At 42.0% G+C, this 18,484-nt stretch overlaps 1 protein-coding gene across 1 annotated transcript; it reads right to left on the bottom strand.

Annotated features, from left to right (window-relative positions):
- Positions 1-416: 416 nt before the first annotated feature.
- LOC137374975 (extracellular calcium-sensing receptor-like) lies at positions 417-18,046 on the bottom strand. Its single transcript, XM_068041589.1, has 6 exons — positions 17,898-18,046; positions 10,459-10,750; positions 9,128-9,961; positions 8,019-8,246; positions 1,412-1,535; positions 417-1,324 (listed from the first exon to the last, which is right to left on the bottom strand). Exons 1-6 carry the CDS (start codon positions 18,044-18,046, stop codon positions 417-419), a joined length of 2,535 nt encoding a protein of 844 aa, XP_067897690.1.
- Positions 18,047-18,484: the final 438 nt, after the last annotated feature.

Genomic DNA, 18,484 nt, shown 5'->3' with positions numbered 1-18,484 from the left:
TGAAGCAGGACCCATGTTATCTTTAAACATTCCAAAATTCTAAACTAGATGACCAACAGGAACATCACTGTGTATGGAACGAAGCTGGCATCCGTACTAGCGTGAGAGGAACATCAGCTTGTGGGAGGAGTACAGCCCGCACATGGAATATTTTAGTCCCATACAGGCCACTATAGCATAGCCATCTATCTGTGTGCGATTTGGGTGTCTACCCCTGTGTTAACATACTCCACTCTGTATAATTGACTGTAGATTTAATGACAAAATTGAATTAATTTACTTCCGTTTCTTAAGAACATAAGCACATTTTACGTTGACAGTGAATGAAAACCATATTTATAAAGCAAGGGTTATGCATATTGATGTAACAGTTTCACAGTTGGAACATATTACAAGTACAAACAGCTAACAATTAGTTACTGTGAAGGTCCTTTGCCCATCATATTTTTCTTTGTGTTATTCTGCGGTTTCAGTAAGATAATATAACACTTAGGTGCAAAAATACAGACAAGCAAACCAAAACTTGATGCCCAGATAGCAAACACTTCTACAGCCACAGTGTACTTTCCAGGGGAGCTTACATAAGCTGGAATAAATGTTATCCAAACAGCACAGAAGATTAGCATACTGAAAGTTATATACTTCGCGTCGTTGAAATTATCTGGAAGTTTCCGGGCAAGGAAAGCAAGAAGGAAACATATAGTGGATAGAAGACCAATATAACCCGACACAAAATAAAAGGCTTTTAAAGAGCCCACATCACATTCCAAAATAATGATTTCTCGATAATAGGTCATGTTTTTTAGTGGATAGGGAGGTGATACAGTTAACCAGATAGTACAGATCAAACCTTGAAGAAATGTAAGGATGAACACGCCTAACCGTTGCTGCTTAGGTCCAAACCAGTCCATCATGTTGTTGTTGGGAAGAGTTGCTTTAAAAGCTATCACAACAAGAATGGTTTTCCCCAAAATACAGGAAATACAGAGAACAAATACAATAGCAAAGACAGTACGGCGCAACATGCAAGACCAACTGGTTGGTTCCCCAATGAAAGTGAGGGAACACAGGAAGCAAAGCATTAGTGCGAAAAGAAGCAAGAAGCTCAGCTCGGAATTGTTAGCTCGAACGATAGGAGTTGCCCGATACCGAAAAAATATAGCAGCTGTAAACAGTGTAAAACCGACTCCCACTGAAGCAAGTGTTACTAACACAATTCCCAAAATCTCTCCAAAGGAAAGGAATTCAATCTTCTTGCGAACACATCGATCTTTTTGTTGATTGGACCAGTATTCCAAAGGACACTTCACACAATCGGTGGAATCTGAGAGAATAAAAGTATCTAGTTTTCTACACGAAAATGCTGTGGCCACAGAATTACCGAGTATACGCTAAAAATGTTTCTACATACCTGTGGTGTTGCTAATCTCACCATCAGCGCATTCTGCACAGTCAAAACAACATATTGGCTGCCCTTTCCTGCTGACCTTTCTTGCTCCAGGAAGACAGGGCTCTGTGCAGATTGCACGTGGGATCTAAAGCAAATGGAAACATACTTATGTTTTATACTTAAATAAATGGGTCTTTTTCTGAATGGCAGGCAGTGAGTAGTGGGGTACCGAAGGGATCTGTGCCAGGACCCCAGCTATTCACAATATGCATTAATGATTTAGATGAGGGAACTAAACGTATTAACTCCAAATTTGCAGATGACACAAAACTGGGTGGGAGGGTGAGTTGTCAAGAGGATGCAGAGAGGCTTCAGCGTGATTTGGACAAGTTGAGTGAGTGGGCTAATCCATGGCAGATGCAGTATAATATGGATAAATGTCAGGTTATCCACTTTGGCAGCAAAAACAGGAAGGCAGATTATTATCTGAATGTCTATAAACTGAGAAAGGGGAATATGCAGCGAGACCTGCGTGTTCTCGTACACCAGTCACTGAAGGTATGCATGCCGGTCCAACAGGCAGTAAAAGAGGCAAATGGTATGTTGGTCTTCATAGCGAGAGGATTCGAGTACAGGAGCAGGGATGTCTTGCTGCAATTATACAGGGCCTTGGTGAGGCCACACCTGCAATATTGTGTGCAGTTTTGGTCTCGTTATCTGAGGAAGGATGTTCTTGCTACAGAGGGAGTGCACCGAAGGTTTCCCAGACTGATTCTTGGGATTGCGGGACTGGCATATGAGGGAGATTGAGTCAGATAGGATTATTTTCGCTGGAGTTCAGAAGAGTGAGAGGGGATCTCATAGAAACCTATAAACTTCCAACAGGATTAGACAGAGTAGATGCGGAAAGGATGTTCCCGATGGTGGGCGAGTCCAGAACCAGGGGTCAAAGTCTAAGGATACGGGGTAAACCATTCAGGACTGAGATGAGGAGAAATCTCTTCACCCAGAGAGTGGTGAACCTGTGGATTTCGCTGCCACAAAAAGCAGTTGAGGCCAAAACATTGTATGTTTTCAAGAAAGAGTTAGATATAGCTCTTGGGTTTAAAGGGATCAAAGTATATGGGGCGAAAGCGGGAACAGGTTACTGAGTTGGATGATCAGGCAAGATCATAATGAATGGTGGAGCAGGATCTAAGGGCCGAATGGCTAACTCCTGCTCCTATTTTCTATGTTTTTGGTCTCATAGAATCATAGAACGATTCTGCACAGCAGGCAGCATTCGGTGCATCGTGGATATGCTGGATTTTTTGGCAGAGTATTCATTCAACCCTGCTTTCTCCCCTTAGGATTGCATTTTTTCCCTTCAAGTATTTATTCAATTCCCTTTTCAAAGTTACTGTTGAATCTGCTTCCACCATCCTTTCAGGCAATGCACACCAGATTACAACTCGCTGTGTGCGGTTCTTCCCTCATGTCACCTCTGGGTCTTTGACAAATCATCTTAAATCTGTGTCAGTTTGTCACTGACCCTTTTGCCACTGGAAACCATTCGTCCACAAAACCACTCATGATTTTGAACAGCTCTATCAAATCTGCTCTTAAATTTCTTAGTTCTAAGAAGAACAACCACAGCTTCTAAAACCTCTCAACATAACTGAAGTCCCTCAACATGGTACCATTCTAGTAAATCTCTTCTGCATCCCAGCAAAGCCCGTGACATCCTTCCTAAAGCGTGATGCCGAGACAATATATGTGGACAGTTATAATTCAAGGAAACTGAAGAATTCTTTATAGATCATAGTTTAGGAGTATTTAAGCAGGCATTTGATTTTTATATCCATGATTTTGTTTCATCATGATTTGTGTCACAGTACTGCAAAAGCCAGCTAACACTTGTGTTTTCAGGCCGACATTGTAAAAATAAATTGCATTTAAGTACATTCAAATATTTACTTCACCGTAATGATGAAATTTTATTGTTTTCTAATGAGATAACGCTGGGCAAAAAATAGGCCACCTTCCTTTGCCTGTTTTGACTTCGATGTTGCTGTGAAGGGATGGCACATACAGCAAATTTTGAGTACCACTGTTCTTACATGCTGCGTAATTGATAATCTAAATATTCATATTAAGGAAGAGGCAAGTGCAATATCGTGATATCGTGTAAAAATATTGGCACAAATGACTTAGGTACAAAAAAAGGGTGAGGTCCTAAAAGCAGAACATCAGGAGTTAGGAAGTAAGTTGAAAAGTAGGACCTCAAAGGTAGTGATCTCAGGATTGTATTATATATAAATGATTTGGAGGAAAATGTAGCTGGTCTGATTAGTAAGTTTGCGGATGACACAAAGGTTGGTGGAGTTGTGGATAGTGATGAGGACAGTCAGAGGATACAACAGGATATAGATCGGTTGGAGGCTTGGGTGGAGAAATGGCAGATGGAGTTTAATCCGGACAAATGTGAGGTAATGCATTTTGGAAGATATAATACAGGTGGGAAGTATACAGTAAATGGCAGAACCCTTAGGAATATTGACAGGCAGAGAGATCTGGGCGTACAGGTCCACAGATCACTGAAAGTGGCAATGCAGGTGGATAAGGTAGTCAAGAAGGCATATGGCATGCTTGCCTTCATCTGTCGGGGCATAGAGTATAAAAATTGGCAAGTCATGCTGCAGCTGTACAGAACCTTAGTTAGGCCACACTTAGAATATTGCATGCAATTCTGGTTGTTACACTACCAGAAGGACGTGGAGGCTTTGGAGAGGGTACAGAGGAGGTTTACTAGGATGTTGCCTGGTCTGGAGGGCATTAGCTATGAGGAGAGGCTGGATAAACTCGCATTGTTTTCACTGGAGCAACGGAGGTGGAGGGGCGACAAGATAGAAGTTTACAAAGTTATGAGTGGCATGGACAGAGTGGATAGTCAGAAGCTTTTTCCCAGGGTGGAAGAGTCGGTTACTAGGGGACATAGGTTTAAGTCGCGAGGGGCAAAGTTTAGACGGGATGTGAGAGGCAAGTTCTTTACACAGAGGGTGGTGAGTGCCTGGAACTTGCTGCCGGGGAGGTGGTGGAAGCAGGTATGATAGCGACGTTTAAGAGGCATCTTGACAAATACATGAATAGGATGGGAACAGAGGGATATGGTCACCAGAAGTGCAGAAGGTTTTAGTTTAGACAGGCATCAAGATCTGCGCAGGCTTGGAGGGCAGAATGGCCTGTTCATGTGCTGTACTGTTCTTTGTTCCTTCGACTACCAGTGCCACGTGCTGGACAGAGTAGAAGTAGCAGGATATATCGGATGAATACGTGGCTGAAGATAAGGTGTGAGGGGGAGGGTTTTAGATTCCTGGGACATTGGGACCGGTTCTAGGGGAGGTGGGAGCAGTACAAACTGGACAGATCACACCTGGGCAGGACCGGGACTGAGGTGCTAGGGTGAATATTTGCTAGGCTGGTTGGGGAGGGTTTAAACAAAAATGGCAGGGGGATGGGAACCTTTGCAAGGAGTCAGACGAAGGGGGATCAAAGACAAGAACAAAAGACAGTAAGGGGAATAAGAAAAGTGATAGGCAGAGAAATCAAGGGCTAGAATCAAATAGGGCCACAGAGCAAAATAGTGGGCAGAGGACAAGTAATGTTAAAAAGACAAGAGTTGTGCCATAACGCGTGGAGCATTTGCAATGCAGTGGATGAATTAATCGTGCAAATAGATATAAATGGGTATGATGTAGTTGGGATTACGGAGACATGGCTGCAAGGTGACCAGGGATGGGAAATGAACATCCAGGGTTATTCAGTATTTAGGAAGGACAGAAAACAAGCAAAAGGTGGTGGAGTTGGAGTCAAAGAACAAAAACAAAGAACAAAGATAATTACAGCACAGGAACAGGCCCTTCGGCCCTCCAAGCCTGCGCCGATCCAGAGCCTCTCTCTAAACATGTCGCCTATTTTCTAAGCTTCTGTATCTCTTTTCTTCCTGCCCATTCATGTATCTGTCTAGATACATCTTAAAAGACTCCATCGTGCCCGCATCTACCACCTCCGCTGGCAATGCGTTCCAGGTGCCCACCACCCTCTGCGTAAAGAACTTTCCACGCATATCCCCCCTAAACTTTTCCCCTTTCACTTTGAACTCGTGTCCTCTAGTAATTGAAATCCCCACTCTGGGAAAAAGCTTCTTGCTATCCACCCTGTCTATACCTCTCATGATTTTGTACACCTCAATCAGGTCCCCCCTCAACCTCCGTCTTTCTAATGAAAATAATCCTAATCTACTCAACCTCTCTTCATAGCTAGCGCCCTCCATACCAGGCAACATCCTGGTGAACCTCCTCTGCACCCTCTCCAAAGCATCCACATCCTTTTGATAATGTGGCGACCAGAACTGCACGCAGTATTCCAAATGTGGCCGAACCAAAGTCCTATACAACTGTAACATGACCTGCCAACTCTTGTACTCAATGCCCCGTCCGATGAAGGAAAGCATGCCGTATGCCTTCTTGACCACTCTATTTACCTGCGTTGCCACCTTCAGGGAACAGTGGAGGGAATGATCCCTTCGGAATGCTGACAGGGGAAGGGAGGGGAAGATGCAACTGGTAGTGGCATCACGCTGGAGGTGGCGAAAATGGCGGAGGATGATCCTTTGGATATGGAGGCTGGTGGGATGAAAAGTGAGGACAAGGGGAACCCTGTCACGGTTCTGGGAGGGAGGGGAAGGGGTGAGGGTAGAGGTGCGGGGAATGGGTCGGACACGGTTGAGGGCCCTGTCAACCACAGTGGGGGGAAATCCTCGGTTGAGGAAAAAGGAGGTCATATCAGAAGCACCGTCATGGAAGGTGACAATCTAGTTGTGTGAGACCCCTTGGGGACGAGCGACCATAATATGAAAGAAGTCTTCATCAAAATGGATGGTGACGTAGTTGATTCTGAGACTAGGGTCCTGAATCTTAGTAAAGGAAACTACGAAGGCATGAGGCGTGAGTTGGCTATGATGGATTGAGAAACGTTACTTAAAGGGATGATGGTGGAAAGACATTGTCAAACATCCAAAGAGTGCAAGGATGAACTGCAACAATTGTTTATTCCTGTCTGGCACAAAAGTAAAACGGGAAAGGTAGCCAAACCATGGCTTACGAGGGAAATTAGAGATGGCATTAGATCCAAGGAAGAGGCATATAAATTCGCCAGAAAAAACAACAGACCTGAGGATTGGGAGCAATTTAGAATGCAGCGAAGGAGGACCAAGGGATTGATTAAGAAGGTGAAAATAAGAGTACGAGAGCAAGCTTGCAGGGAACATAAAAACTGACTAAAAGTTTCAATAGGTATGTGAAGAAAAAAAGATTCGTGAAGACCAATGTAGGTCCCTTAAAATAAGAAACAGGGGAATTTGTTACGGGGAAAAAAGAAATGGCTGACCAACTAAATGCATGCTTTGGTTCTGTCTTCATAAAGGAGGACACAAATATCATACCAGAAATGTTGGGGAACTCAAGCCTTACTGAGAGAGAAGAACTGAAGGAAATCAGTATGAGGAGAGAAATGGTGTTGGGGAAATTGATGGGACTGAAGGCTGATAAATCCCCAGGGCCCGATGGTCTGCTTCCCAGGAGTGAGATGATGAGCAATTTCTTCACCCAGAGAGTGGTGAACCTGTGGACTTCGCTACCACAGAAAGCAGTTGAGGCCAAAATATTGTATGTTTTCAAGAAAGAGTTAGATATAACTCTTGGGTTTAAAGGGATCAAAGGATATGGGGCGAAAACGGGAACAGGTTGGATGATCAGCCATGATCATAATGAACGGTGGAGCAGGCTCGAAGGGCCTAATGGCCTACTCCTGCCCCTATTTTCTATGTTTCTACGTAACTCCCACCTCTCTCATTGAACCTGATCGCCAAAATCTTCTATTCCTTTATCCCTCACACCTTTATTTAGCTTTCCCTTTGATGCCTCAATGCTGTTCACTGCAACTACTCTATACGGTAACGTGTAGCACATCTAAGCGCTCTCTGGATAAATGTTCAACTATCTCATAATTATGGCCCCAAGTTTTGGTCTCCCCACATGGGGAAACATCCCTACTTCTGCCCTATCAATCTCATGCATAATATTAAAAAAGTCTATCAGGTTTTCTAGAGAAAAGAGTCCCCTCCTGTTCAAAATTTCCTGAAATGGAAATAATGGAATGTCCCAACACGCCTAGGAACCAAAATGAAGAGCAATTGAGGAACACATGGATGATTTCGGAGACACTGCGTTGTTACGAAAAGATTAGTAATAGAGAATGAAAAATCCACTCTCACGGTTAATTGGAAGTTGAACCGCACAGCAAAAAACGCGGTGAAACAACAATATTTTCAAGATTGCCAAAATGTTCTGGTGGGAGGAAAATAGAGAAATAGAGAATGGAGAGAAGCCTGCTTTCTTAAATGGCCTCGAACGTCACTCAGTTTTATTAAATCAGGCCAACAAAGGATGGACCATACATTCCAGTCTTGCCAGTGACGTCCACATCCAAAGACTTAATAAACACACACACATGCAATTGTTTTCAATGTTGCGAGTCTAAAACTTACTATTTTACCATGGTTTGTCAGTGAAAAGCTGACGGAACATACCGGATTTCCAGCTCTGCTCCATACGATATTCCTTATGTTCAGGACAAGTTCTTGTCCAAAAGGTGCTGAACCATCATAATATCCAATGTTTACAATTTCAACCGTACCCTTCAAATTCATTTGCAAATTTACTAATTCATATGTTGGGACTGGATCACCATTTCCATCAAAATACACGATATCTCCAGTTCGAGCCGTGAAATTTACTGAGTGTAGGTAATGGAGCAGCTAGAGAAGAATTATGCAAGGCATGTAAGTTTTTCGTTGTAACATGGATAAGATGCACGTGGACGCATTCAAAATTATTAATATACATATTAAATTAAAAACAACGTGTTGGAAATGTATGCATTCATTTTGGGGGCAGATAATAAATTTCTGAACATGGCTCATAGATTAAATAAAATAACAGTTCCAGCTGTGGCTTAGTGGAAGCGCGATGAGCCAGAACGTTTTTGGGTTAAGTCCCATTCCAGAGACCGGAGCGCATAATCTAGAATGACACTTCAGTGCAGTACCAATGGACTTTCCGCGGTCTTTCAAATGAGACGTTAAACTGAGATGTTGAAGGCCCATAGCACTCTTAGAAGTAGAGCAGAAGAGCACTTCCCATGTCCTGGCCAAATATATGTCCATCAACACAGATGATCTGGTTATTTACAGCAATACAGATGATCTGGTTATTTATCATGTTGCTGTTTGTGAAACCTTGCTGTGCACCAATTAACTACTTTGCTACACTTCAAAAGTACTTCCTTGTCTGCAAAGCATGCTGGGGTGGCCTGAGATTATGAAAGGGTTTACCAATGCGCGTCTTTCTTTCTTTTTACATCACTCCTTATGTTCCAGGAATTATTTGGCATTATTCATGCATTTTCTGCTTGTTTTTATACCTTCAATATTGCCATGTTATTCTTTCTATCTCATTCTCTGAAGGCACGGCTCGATTATTAACAATAGAATTCGCTGCTGAAATAGAAGTAGTTAGTCGTGAAAAAGCATCACAACTGCAATTGGAACAAATAGCACCCCAAGAATATTTGTCCTCCTTGTCGATGGGGTCTATCTGGGAAAAGTTGAAATAAAATAAAATTCACAGGTGTTCCTACCTGCCAGGGCTCAAAATTTGAAATATGAGCACAAGTGTTATTCATAAAGGGGCCATTCCCTTCCTCACAGGAAAGCAGATCATCAAGTGCATGAGCGACAGCATAGACCGCTTTGTATACGTGGTAGGAACTTCCGTCCATTATTGCTGGAAGGTATGCGTTTTCTATCCGATCCAATTGTTCCTTCCCTGTGCATAGCCGCATTTGAAATGCAGTATTGATTTGCTTTGTCACATTGTCGGTCATTAAAGAGCACGTGAACATAGCTTCCCAAAATTCCCTCACGAAAATGCTATCAGGAAACTTGGAAGGATGAACGTGAAGAAGATACTCTCTCAGTCCGGCTATCTCTGTCCTACGGGTTGCCAGACCAATTGTCCCAACAAGAAATCTTGCTCTTTCTTCAGGCGGGAGTAAATCCTCTGTAACCCACCCTTCGCTCCCAATCCACTGTATCCCCGTTACATTTTGACGCAAAAATTCCTTAAGTAAAATTCGCATCTCTCCGGGGTGAAGGAAGCCCACCAAGACCTTTGTAGTCGCCTGTTTGATCACCTGCACTACTTTGCTGATTTTCGCTGCAGGATCGGTCCTGTAAAGCAATTCAGAGTACGCAATACAAACCCCAAATTTTTGGGCCTCTTCGACAAATGCTCGCATTCCAAAATTCCCGTAATCAGTGTTACTTCTAATTGTCCCAATCCAATTCCAGCCGAAAGTTTTCACGAGTTCAGCGAGAAGTTTGGACTGATAGTCGTCACTTGGTATAGTTCTAAAAAACGTAGGGTATTCTTGTTTATCGCTGAGGCAGGAGCAAGTAGAGAAGTAGCTAACCTGCATATAAGTGTAAATATATGAAAACATGCGTTTAGGTTCTTTGAATTAGCTAAAGCTAATTAATATGATTTTTGCAGCTTTTCAGTGCGAATCATTTGATATTTGTACGTAATTATAATATTAAATGCGCAAAACATGATTGGGATTAATAGGAAAACATTCAATTCTTTGCGCACAACTTGGCAAATGATAGGCTAAAATTTTCCACTGTTCAGTACTCTGGTTGCATCATAACTACGTTCCGGTAGATTTCAAACATGCGAAATTTCTAGTGCAATCGTACGTATATTCTAATGCTTATTTATTGGAGCTTATCATTACGTCCAGCGCCATTGTATCCCAACATCAAAGACTCATCCTTGACACGGCATACAACATGAGAGTTTGTTTTACTGTGTGTGTGATTGAGCTCCATTCGTGGCGGTGCACGAGTAAACTGAAGATATTTAAACACCGTCTTAATGAAAATACAGTCAAATATTTTACACGTTTACCATCGGAATTCCAAAAGAACCAATTGCCCTTGCAGCTGCAATGGAGGACGTGGATATATCACAACCAATAATGGCTGCGACATTGGAGGAACCTTTACATTCTGGGTATTCAATTAGTTCTTGATGTTCATTGACTAAAGCCAGTGCTGCTTTTGACGCAATCGCGGAGGACGAGCAGTCGTCGTAGATCTTATATCCCAGTGTGATATTCGGAAGTAGGGTTTTACTTTCGTTTATTTCTTCAATAGCAAAAATCATGGTCTGCATCAAGCGAAAGTTTGACAAGTGAAAACTGCAGAATGTAAAAAGAACGGTACGGATATTCAATTCATAATTCAATCAGGTACTGCATAATATAGTGAAAACACAATTGCCGCAGATGAACAGGAACGGAGAGAAAAATATTCCGTGAATAACGATCACATGATGGAGTTTTCTCTTACTAATCCGAGGTACAATAGGAAGCCCCATTCAAAGGAGTGATATTCTAATAGCATGGCGATTCACAAAGGCCTGTACTAAACATCAATAACTTATTATACATACATATATGAAATATCTATATATTGGAAATGGCATCAGTCACATTATATTAAAATAATAATTTTAGTTATCTTGACTCTCCAATTAACATTCACCAAGTTTGCTATTTAGTTACCCAGATTAAGTAGGCATATTAGACAGTGAATATATTTAATTTAAATATATGTTGCTACAACAAATAAGATCTGATCAGTGCACAGCTCATGTTTCAGATACTTTGCCACACTATAAACCGCTACTTCTTCACACTTACGTCAATACGACAATATCCAGATTTTGCACTAAGCATAATCGCGCGAGGCTTTCAGTCTCATTATTATGGAATGGATTATTCCGGTATAAATCGGAAAGCAAGTTCCAGTGCTTGAACGTATGTTGTTCAACATGGAAATCGGGAAGCTGCTCTCTTGGTTACCCTGCCCTCCCAAAAACTTCGCTATAAAAGAATCGTGCCAAAAGGCTTGGCTTTCAGATACGTTAAAGGGTATGATCACAGAATCGTTACAGCGCAGAAGGAGGCCATTCGGCCCATCGTGTCTGCACTGGCTCTCCGAAAGAGCAATTCAACTAGTGCCATTCCCCGCCTTTTTCCCACAACGCTGCACATTGTTCCTTTCCATATAACAGTCTAATTCCCTTTTGAATGCTTCAATTGAGCCTGCCTGCACCACAATTTTAGGTAGCGCATTCCAGACCTGCTCGCTGAGTGTTTTTCTGGTTTCCTCATGTCGCTTTTGCTTTTCTTACCAATTACTTTAAATCTCTGCCCTCTCGTTCTCGATCCTTTCACGAGTGGGAACAACTTCTCCTTATTTACTCTGTTCAGACCACTCAGGATTTTGAATACCTCCATCAAATCACCTCTCAGCATCCTCGTCTCCAAGGAAAACAGTCCTAACTTCTCCAATCTATCTTCATAACTGACGTCCCTCATCCCTGGAAACATTCTCGTGAACCTTTTCTGTACTCTCTCCAATGCCCGTAATTCTTTCCTAAAATGCACTGCCCAGAACAGGACACAATACTTCAGCTGATGCCGAACAAGTGTCTTATATAAGTTCAACATAACTTCCTTCTTGCTGTGCTCTAGGCCCCTATTAATAAATATCAGTATACTGTATGCTGTCTCAACCTGTTCTGCCACTTTCAATGACTTATGCACATGTAATCCCAAGTCCCTCTGCTACTGCACCCACGTTAGAATTGTACCCTTTACTTTATATTGTCTCTCCATGGTCTTCCTACCAAAATGAATCACTTCACATTTCTCTGCATTGAACTTCATCAGTCACCTATCTGCCCATTCCACCAACTTGTCTATGTCCTTTTGATCTTCTGCACTATCATCCTCACAGTTCGCAATGCTTCCAAGTTTCATAATATCTGCAAAATTTGAAACTGGCCCTTTACGCCACGGTCTAGGTCATTAATCTATATCAGAAAAAGCAAGGGTCCCAACATTGATCCCTGGGGAACCTCACTACAAACCTTCCTCCAGCTCGAAAATCAACCATTAACCACTACACTTTGTTTCCTGTCACTCAGTCAATTCCGTATCCATGATGTTCCCATCCTATTTATCACATGAGCTATCACTTTGCTCACAGGTCTGTTGTGTGACATTGCATTGAACGCCTTTTGAAAGTCTATGTACACCACATCAACAACATTGCCCTCATCAACCCTCTCTGTTAGCTCCTCAAAAAAACTCCATGAATTTAGTTAAGCATGATTTTGCTTTAACATATCCATCCTAGCTTTCTTTAATTAACCCACATTTGTTCATGTGACTATTAATTTTGTCCCAATTAGTCTTTCTAGAATGTTTCCCACCACTGAAGTTACACTGACTGGCCTGTAGCTGCTGTGCTTATCTTTACACCCTTTTTTGAACAAGGGTGTAACGTTTGCAATTTTCCAGTCCTCTGGCACCACCCTCGAGTCCAGTGTCTGACTTACCTCCTCATTCACCATTGCCTGGGTTGCGTCTTCTTCCTTGGTAAAGACAGATGCAAAGTATTCATTTTGTACTGCAGCTATGCCCTCTGCCTCCTTCTGTAAATCCCCTTTATGGTCCCTAATCGGCCGAATCCTTCCTGTTAACACTCTTTTACTATTTATACGCCTTTATAAAACTTTGGGATTTCCTTTAATGTTAGCTGTCATTCTCTTTTCATGCTTTCTCTTTGCTTCTCTTATTTGCCTTTTCACCTTCCCTCTGGACCTTCTATATTCAGCCTGGGTCTCAATAGTATTGTCTACCTGTCTTCTGTCAAAAGCACACCTTTTCATCTTCATCTTAATCTCTACTTCTTTTGTCATCTTGGGAACTCTTGATTTATTTAGCCTGCCTTTCCCTTTCGAGGGAATATACCTTGACAGTGCCCGAACTATCTCTTCTTTGAAGGTAACCCATTATTTAGCTACCATTTTCCTGCCAACCTTTGACTCCAATTTATTGACCCCAGCTCCATTCTTACCAAACTGAAGTTGGCTTTTCTCCAGTTAATTATTCTTACTCTGGATTATTCATTGTCTTTTTCCACAATCAGCCTAAAACTTAAGATATAGTGATCACTGTCCCCAAAATGATCTCCTACTGATACTGGATCCACTTGGCCCACCTCTTTGCAAAGGATCAGGTCTTGCAGTGCCTCTTTTCTCATTGGACTAGAAAGATACTGCTGTAGCATATTTTCTTGAACACATTCTAGGAACTCTTGCAGTTTACACTACTATTATCCCAGTCTATATATGGTTAACTAAAGTCCCGCATTATAACTACCCTAAAAATTTTGCATCTTTCCGCTATTTCCTTGCAAATTTGTTCCTCCACGTCCTTCCTACTTGTTGGTGGCCCGTAGAACACACTGAGCAATGTAACTGCACTTTTCTTGTTCTTTAGCTCCAGACAAATTCATTCTATCCTCGACCCCTCTCGGCCATCCTTTTTCTCCAGCACTGCAATGCATGCCTTAATCAATATTGCCATTCTTCAGTTTTTCCTTTTCTATCTTTCCTGAACACCTTGTATCCAGGAATATTCAAAGACCAGTCTTGCCCTTCTGTGAGCCAGATCTCTGTTATAGGCACAACACCATATTTCCACATGTTAATCTGCGCCTGCAACTCACCAATCTCTTTAACAACACTCCTGCATTCACATTAACCCTGACGTAGCCGTTATACCTTCTCCCTTAATCTGAGCCCACCAAATAACTTACTATTCTCTACTCTAGGGCTTTCTATCTCTCCCACTATTCTGAGCACTTTGGGATTCCTCTCTGATACTTCCTCCTGGTTCTCACACCCCTGCTAAATTAATTTGTACCCTCTTCAATAGCACCAGCAAATCCTGACGCAAGGAAATTTGTCCTAGCTCTGTTCAGGTGCAACCCATCGGGCCTGTATAGGTCCCACCTTCTCCAGAACTGGTCCCAGGAATCTAAAGCTCTCCCTCCTGCACCAAGATTCCAGCCACGCATTCATCTGTACTATCCTCCTACTTCTATACTCACTTGCATGTGGTACAGGGAGTAATCTGGAAATTACTATTTTTGTGGTCCTGCTTGCTAATTTCTTAACTCGCTCACTAAATTCTTTTTGCAGGTCTACATCCCAGTTCCTACCTATATCGTTGGTACGTTTGTGCACCATGACTGTATGTTCACCAACTCCCCCCCCCCCCACCCATCCACCGTCCCCCCCCCCCCACCCACCCTAGAGTGCTCGTGACATCCTAGACCCTGGCAGCAGGGAGGCAACATACCATCCTGGATTCATGTCTGCGACCACACTACTGTCGGTCTGTTGCCCTGACTATCAAATCTCCTATCAAAATCGCTCTCCCAGTCTTCATTGTGCCCCCTGTGCAGCTGAGCCACCCGTGTTGTCATGGCCTTGACTCTGTCTGCACTCCCCAGATGAATCATCACGTTCCTCATTATTCTAGAACTGAATACTGGTTGGAGAGTGAGATGCACTCAGGGGTCTCCTGCATTACCTGCCTGTTTCTTCTTGACTTTCTGGCAGTCACCCAGTCCCTCTCTTACTGCATATGCTTAAGCTGCAGGGTGATCACATCTATAAACATGCTATCCATGAAGCTCTTATTCTCATGAATGAACCGCAGTGTCGTCAGCTTCTGCTCAGGTTCTGCAACCCGGAGCTCAGACTGCTGTAACCGATGACACTTCCTGCACATATGGTTATCCACAATCTGACAAGCATCCTGGAGTTCCCACATAGCACAGGATATGCACTAGAGAGGCTGGAGCAGCCCTGCCGTTCCTCTATCTATTAGATAGTAACCTTGATATTACAGCTAAACCCTGGTACCAATAACCTTGACTACTAATAATAGTAATAACTCTATCAATATTAATAAACTTTACCAATAGTAAGGATAACCTTACTACTGATAATACTAAACTTTACAATACTAATCTACCATACTCTATCAATATAACCTACCAATATTAAAATATCAATGGTAGTAGTATCCTCACCAATAGTAATAAACCTTATTTAAAAATAAAAGCAAGACTCACCAGCTACCCAATTACTACTTATGATTAATACTCAACAATTTTAACGTTTTTAAACTCCCAGTTGTTTGGACTAGTTCCGAAGCAGCAAATACTCACCAGCCAATCAACTTACCACTTTCCTGTGATGTCATGGTTTGCCTGTTTTTTCAAACTTAGGCGCGTAGAGGTAGGCTGCTCGTAGGCCCGCCGCCGTTACCGACTCACTCCAGGTGTGTGGCAGGCCCAGAGCCCGGGTCTGGGTTTATTGTCTCCCCGGTAGGTTCCTCGCAGGTCCTCCGCCGCCGCTCCAGATTCTTTGCAGGTAAAGTGATGTTGTACTTACCATCTAGTTATATCCACAAAGTACGTTAGAAAAGGTTAGGGTTGTTCATGCGAGTTTAATTCAATTGTTAGGGCGTGATAAGTCTCAGTTACTTCCATACAATATCTCTGGAACTGAAAATTACTTATAGAAAACTGGAGTCTCATTCCTTTAAATTATTGCTGAAGTTCTTTTTACAAAAATGTACTTTTTCGTTCTGTTCCTTTTATCTCTCTCTCTAAATACAATCCTTTCCCCTCTCTTTAATTCTTTCCATAATTTTAAGAAGTAAAGTATTGTAACTCACACTTCCTGACTTAGAATTTGCGTATCTCAATAGGATTCTTGAATCTAATCAGCTGAAGATCGCTCAGTCCGCAAGCAGGACCCTGAGCTTCCGGTTGCTTGCCATTTCAACACTCCCCCCTGCTCTCATGCTCACATCTCTGTCCTGGGATTGCTGCAGTGTTCCAGTGAACATCAACGCAAGCTCGAGGAACAGCATCTCATCTACTGATTAGGCACACTACAGCCTGCCGGACTGAACATTGAGTTCAATAATTTCAGAGCATGACAGCCCCCCACTTTACTTTCATTTTTAGTCATTTTTAGTTATTTTTTCTTCCTTTTTTTTTTTTACATTCCTTTTTACATTTTTTACAATCTTTTTTTGCATTTATTTCATTTCATCTTAGTTTGTCCAGTTTGCTTACCCACTGTTTTTTTCAGGTTGTTTTTCTTCAGGTTCGCACTTGCTGCTGTTCAATATTCAGTATATTCACACCTAATCTGTACTAATGCTTTGTCTTTCAACACACCATTAACATATTGTTTGCCTTTGCTCCGTGACCTTTTGGTCAGCTATGTGGCCTGGTCCAATCTGCACCTTCTCCTTTGTTATCTCTTGCCCAACCCCCACCTCACTTGTTTATAATCTGTGACTTTTCTAATATTTGTCAGTTCCGAAGAAGGGTCACTGACCCGAAACGTTAACTCTGCTTCTCTTTCCACAGATGCTGCCAGACCTGCTGAGTGAATCCAGCATTTCTTGTTTTTGTTTCAGATTTCCAGCATCCGCAGTATTTTGCTTTTATTATGTTGTTGAAGAGATACTTAGTTGCCTTTCCTACTAGCACAGGTCTCAGATTCCCAGTAGAGGGCGACACCTGAAATGGTTCTTCAATTCCGCAAATTGACGTGCAAAAGCCCACAGAATAATTGTGGTCAGCTGTAAGCTTTATCAACGGCGAGTGCCGTTCGCTGAGTAATTCATCTGGTTTTATATAACCTATAGCTGCAACTGTATCTTATATGAGAATAAAGATATTTCTATCCTCTTATCGAGCAAAATTTACATTCTCTGACAGGTAAGACGGGAAGAGAAGTAAGTGACACAATTATCAACCCAAAGTTAAAGACTTTGTCGTATTTTTGCAGACACCACATTTATTTTTAGTTATAATGGCTTAACGGCCTCTACAACACATATTCGCCGAAAGCGAAAAGAACACAGGTACCTCTACTCAATGATAATAAGGACACAACGATTCAAACTGTTACACAGTGTTTAGTACAGACGTGGGTCCGTAGTAACAGTACCACAGTGTCTGAAATGCTTTAATATACCTTTGCAGATCGTTGTTCTGATTATATTTAGTTAGACACATGAAATTGCTTAAATAATTCCACTAATTACACGGCTGCCACACAAAGAGCATCTGTTTCACTGCCAATGTTATGTACATTTAACGTACCCTCGAAGCACTACATTTACAATTAGAAATTCGTGTTGAACACGCCACGATTTTTATCCAGGAGTGACATAAAAACGCTCAACAACAATTGAATAATATCTTGGAGATTAATTCTAGGGTTTGCCTCGATGTACAATGTTAAATGTAATAACTGAAGGATGGCCATTCTGTGGAAATGAGTCTCCGATTCCTGGATATTATATTTAGGAATTGTGATTGAGCGAAATAAGGTTTTTTGTCGTTTTTACAGTAATTGAAGGGACAATTACCCACGGCAACAGCTAGACTTACCTTTTGCAATCCGTGTCTGTCGGTGTAACGGCAAATGAAGGAACGTCCTGATTCGCATCTAAATGTACTGTAAATATTCCACCCAGGATGATGTCACCATTCTTAGATAAATTAGGTAAATTATCTTTTGCTCGACGCTTACAGACCATTCCATGTGCCGTCGGCGTAGGATCAGCAGCTAGCAACAGGAAAGTCAGCAACAGACTCATTGCTCTATTTGAAGGAACCTGTCGCTAGGTTATAAGGGCAAACAAATAACTTAGATTTATAAAGCATCTTTTATGACCTGAGGCCATCCCAAAGCGCCTTGCAGCCAATGAATTACCTTAGAATTGTAATCACTGTTATAATGTAAGAAATTTCTGAAGTATGACATGGTGTACGGTCTACCTGTACGTAGAAATAGCTATTGAATGCACATCTAACAAGAATAGGCAAACATTTAAATCCCAGCAGAGAACAAACATTTTCCGATTGAATTACAGCGGTGCCGAGAGAATGCAAAAAAGTTTGATGCTGCAGATGATCCCACGAGATATGATTTTTAATTATTTAGGGAATATCACAGCACCGGTGATATCTCGAGC

Source organism: Heterodontus francisci, chromosome 11 (genome assembly GCF_036365525.1).
Source record: "Heterodontus francisci isolate sHetFra1 chromosome 11, sHetFra1.hap1, whole genome shotgun sequence".
Taxonomy (NCBI): Eukaryota; Metazoa; Chordata; class Chondrichthyes; order Heterodontiformes; family Heterodontidae; genus Heterodontus; species Heterodontus francisci.
This window is presented reverse-complemented; position numbering and strand designations above follow the sequence as displayed.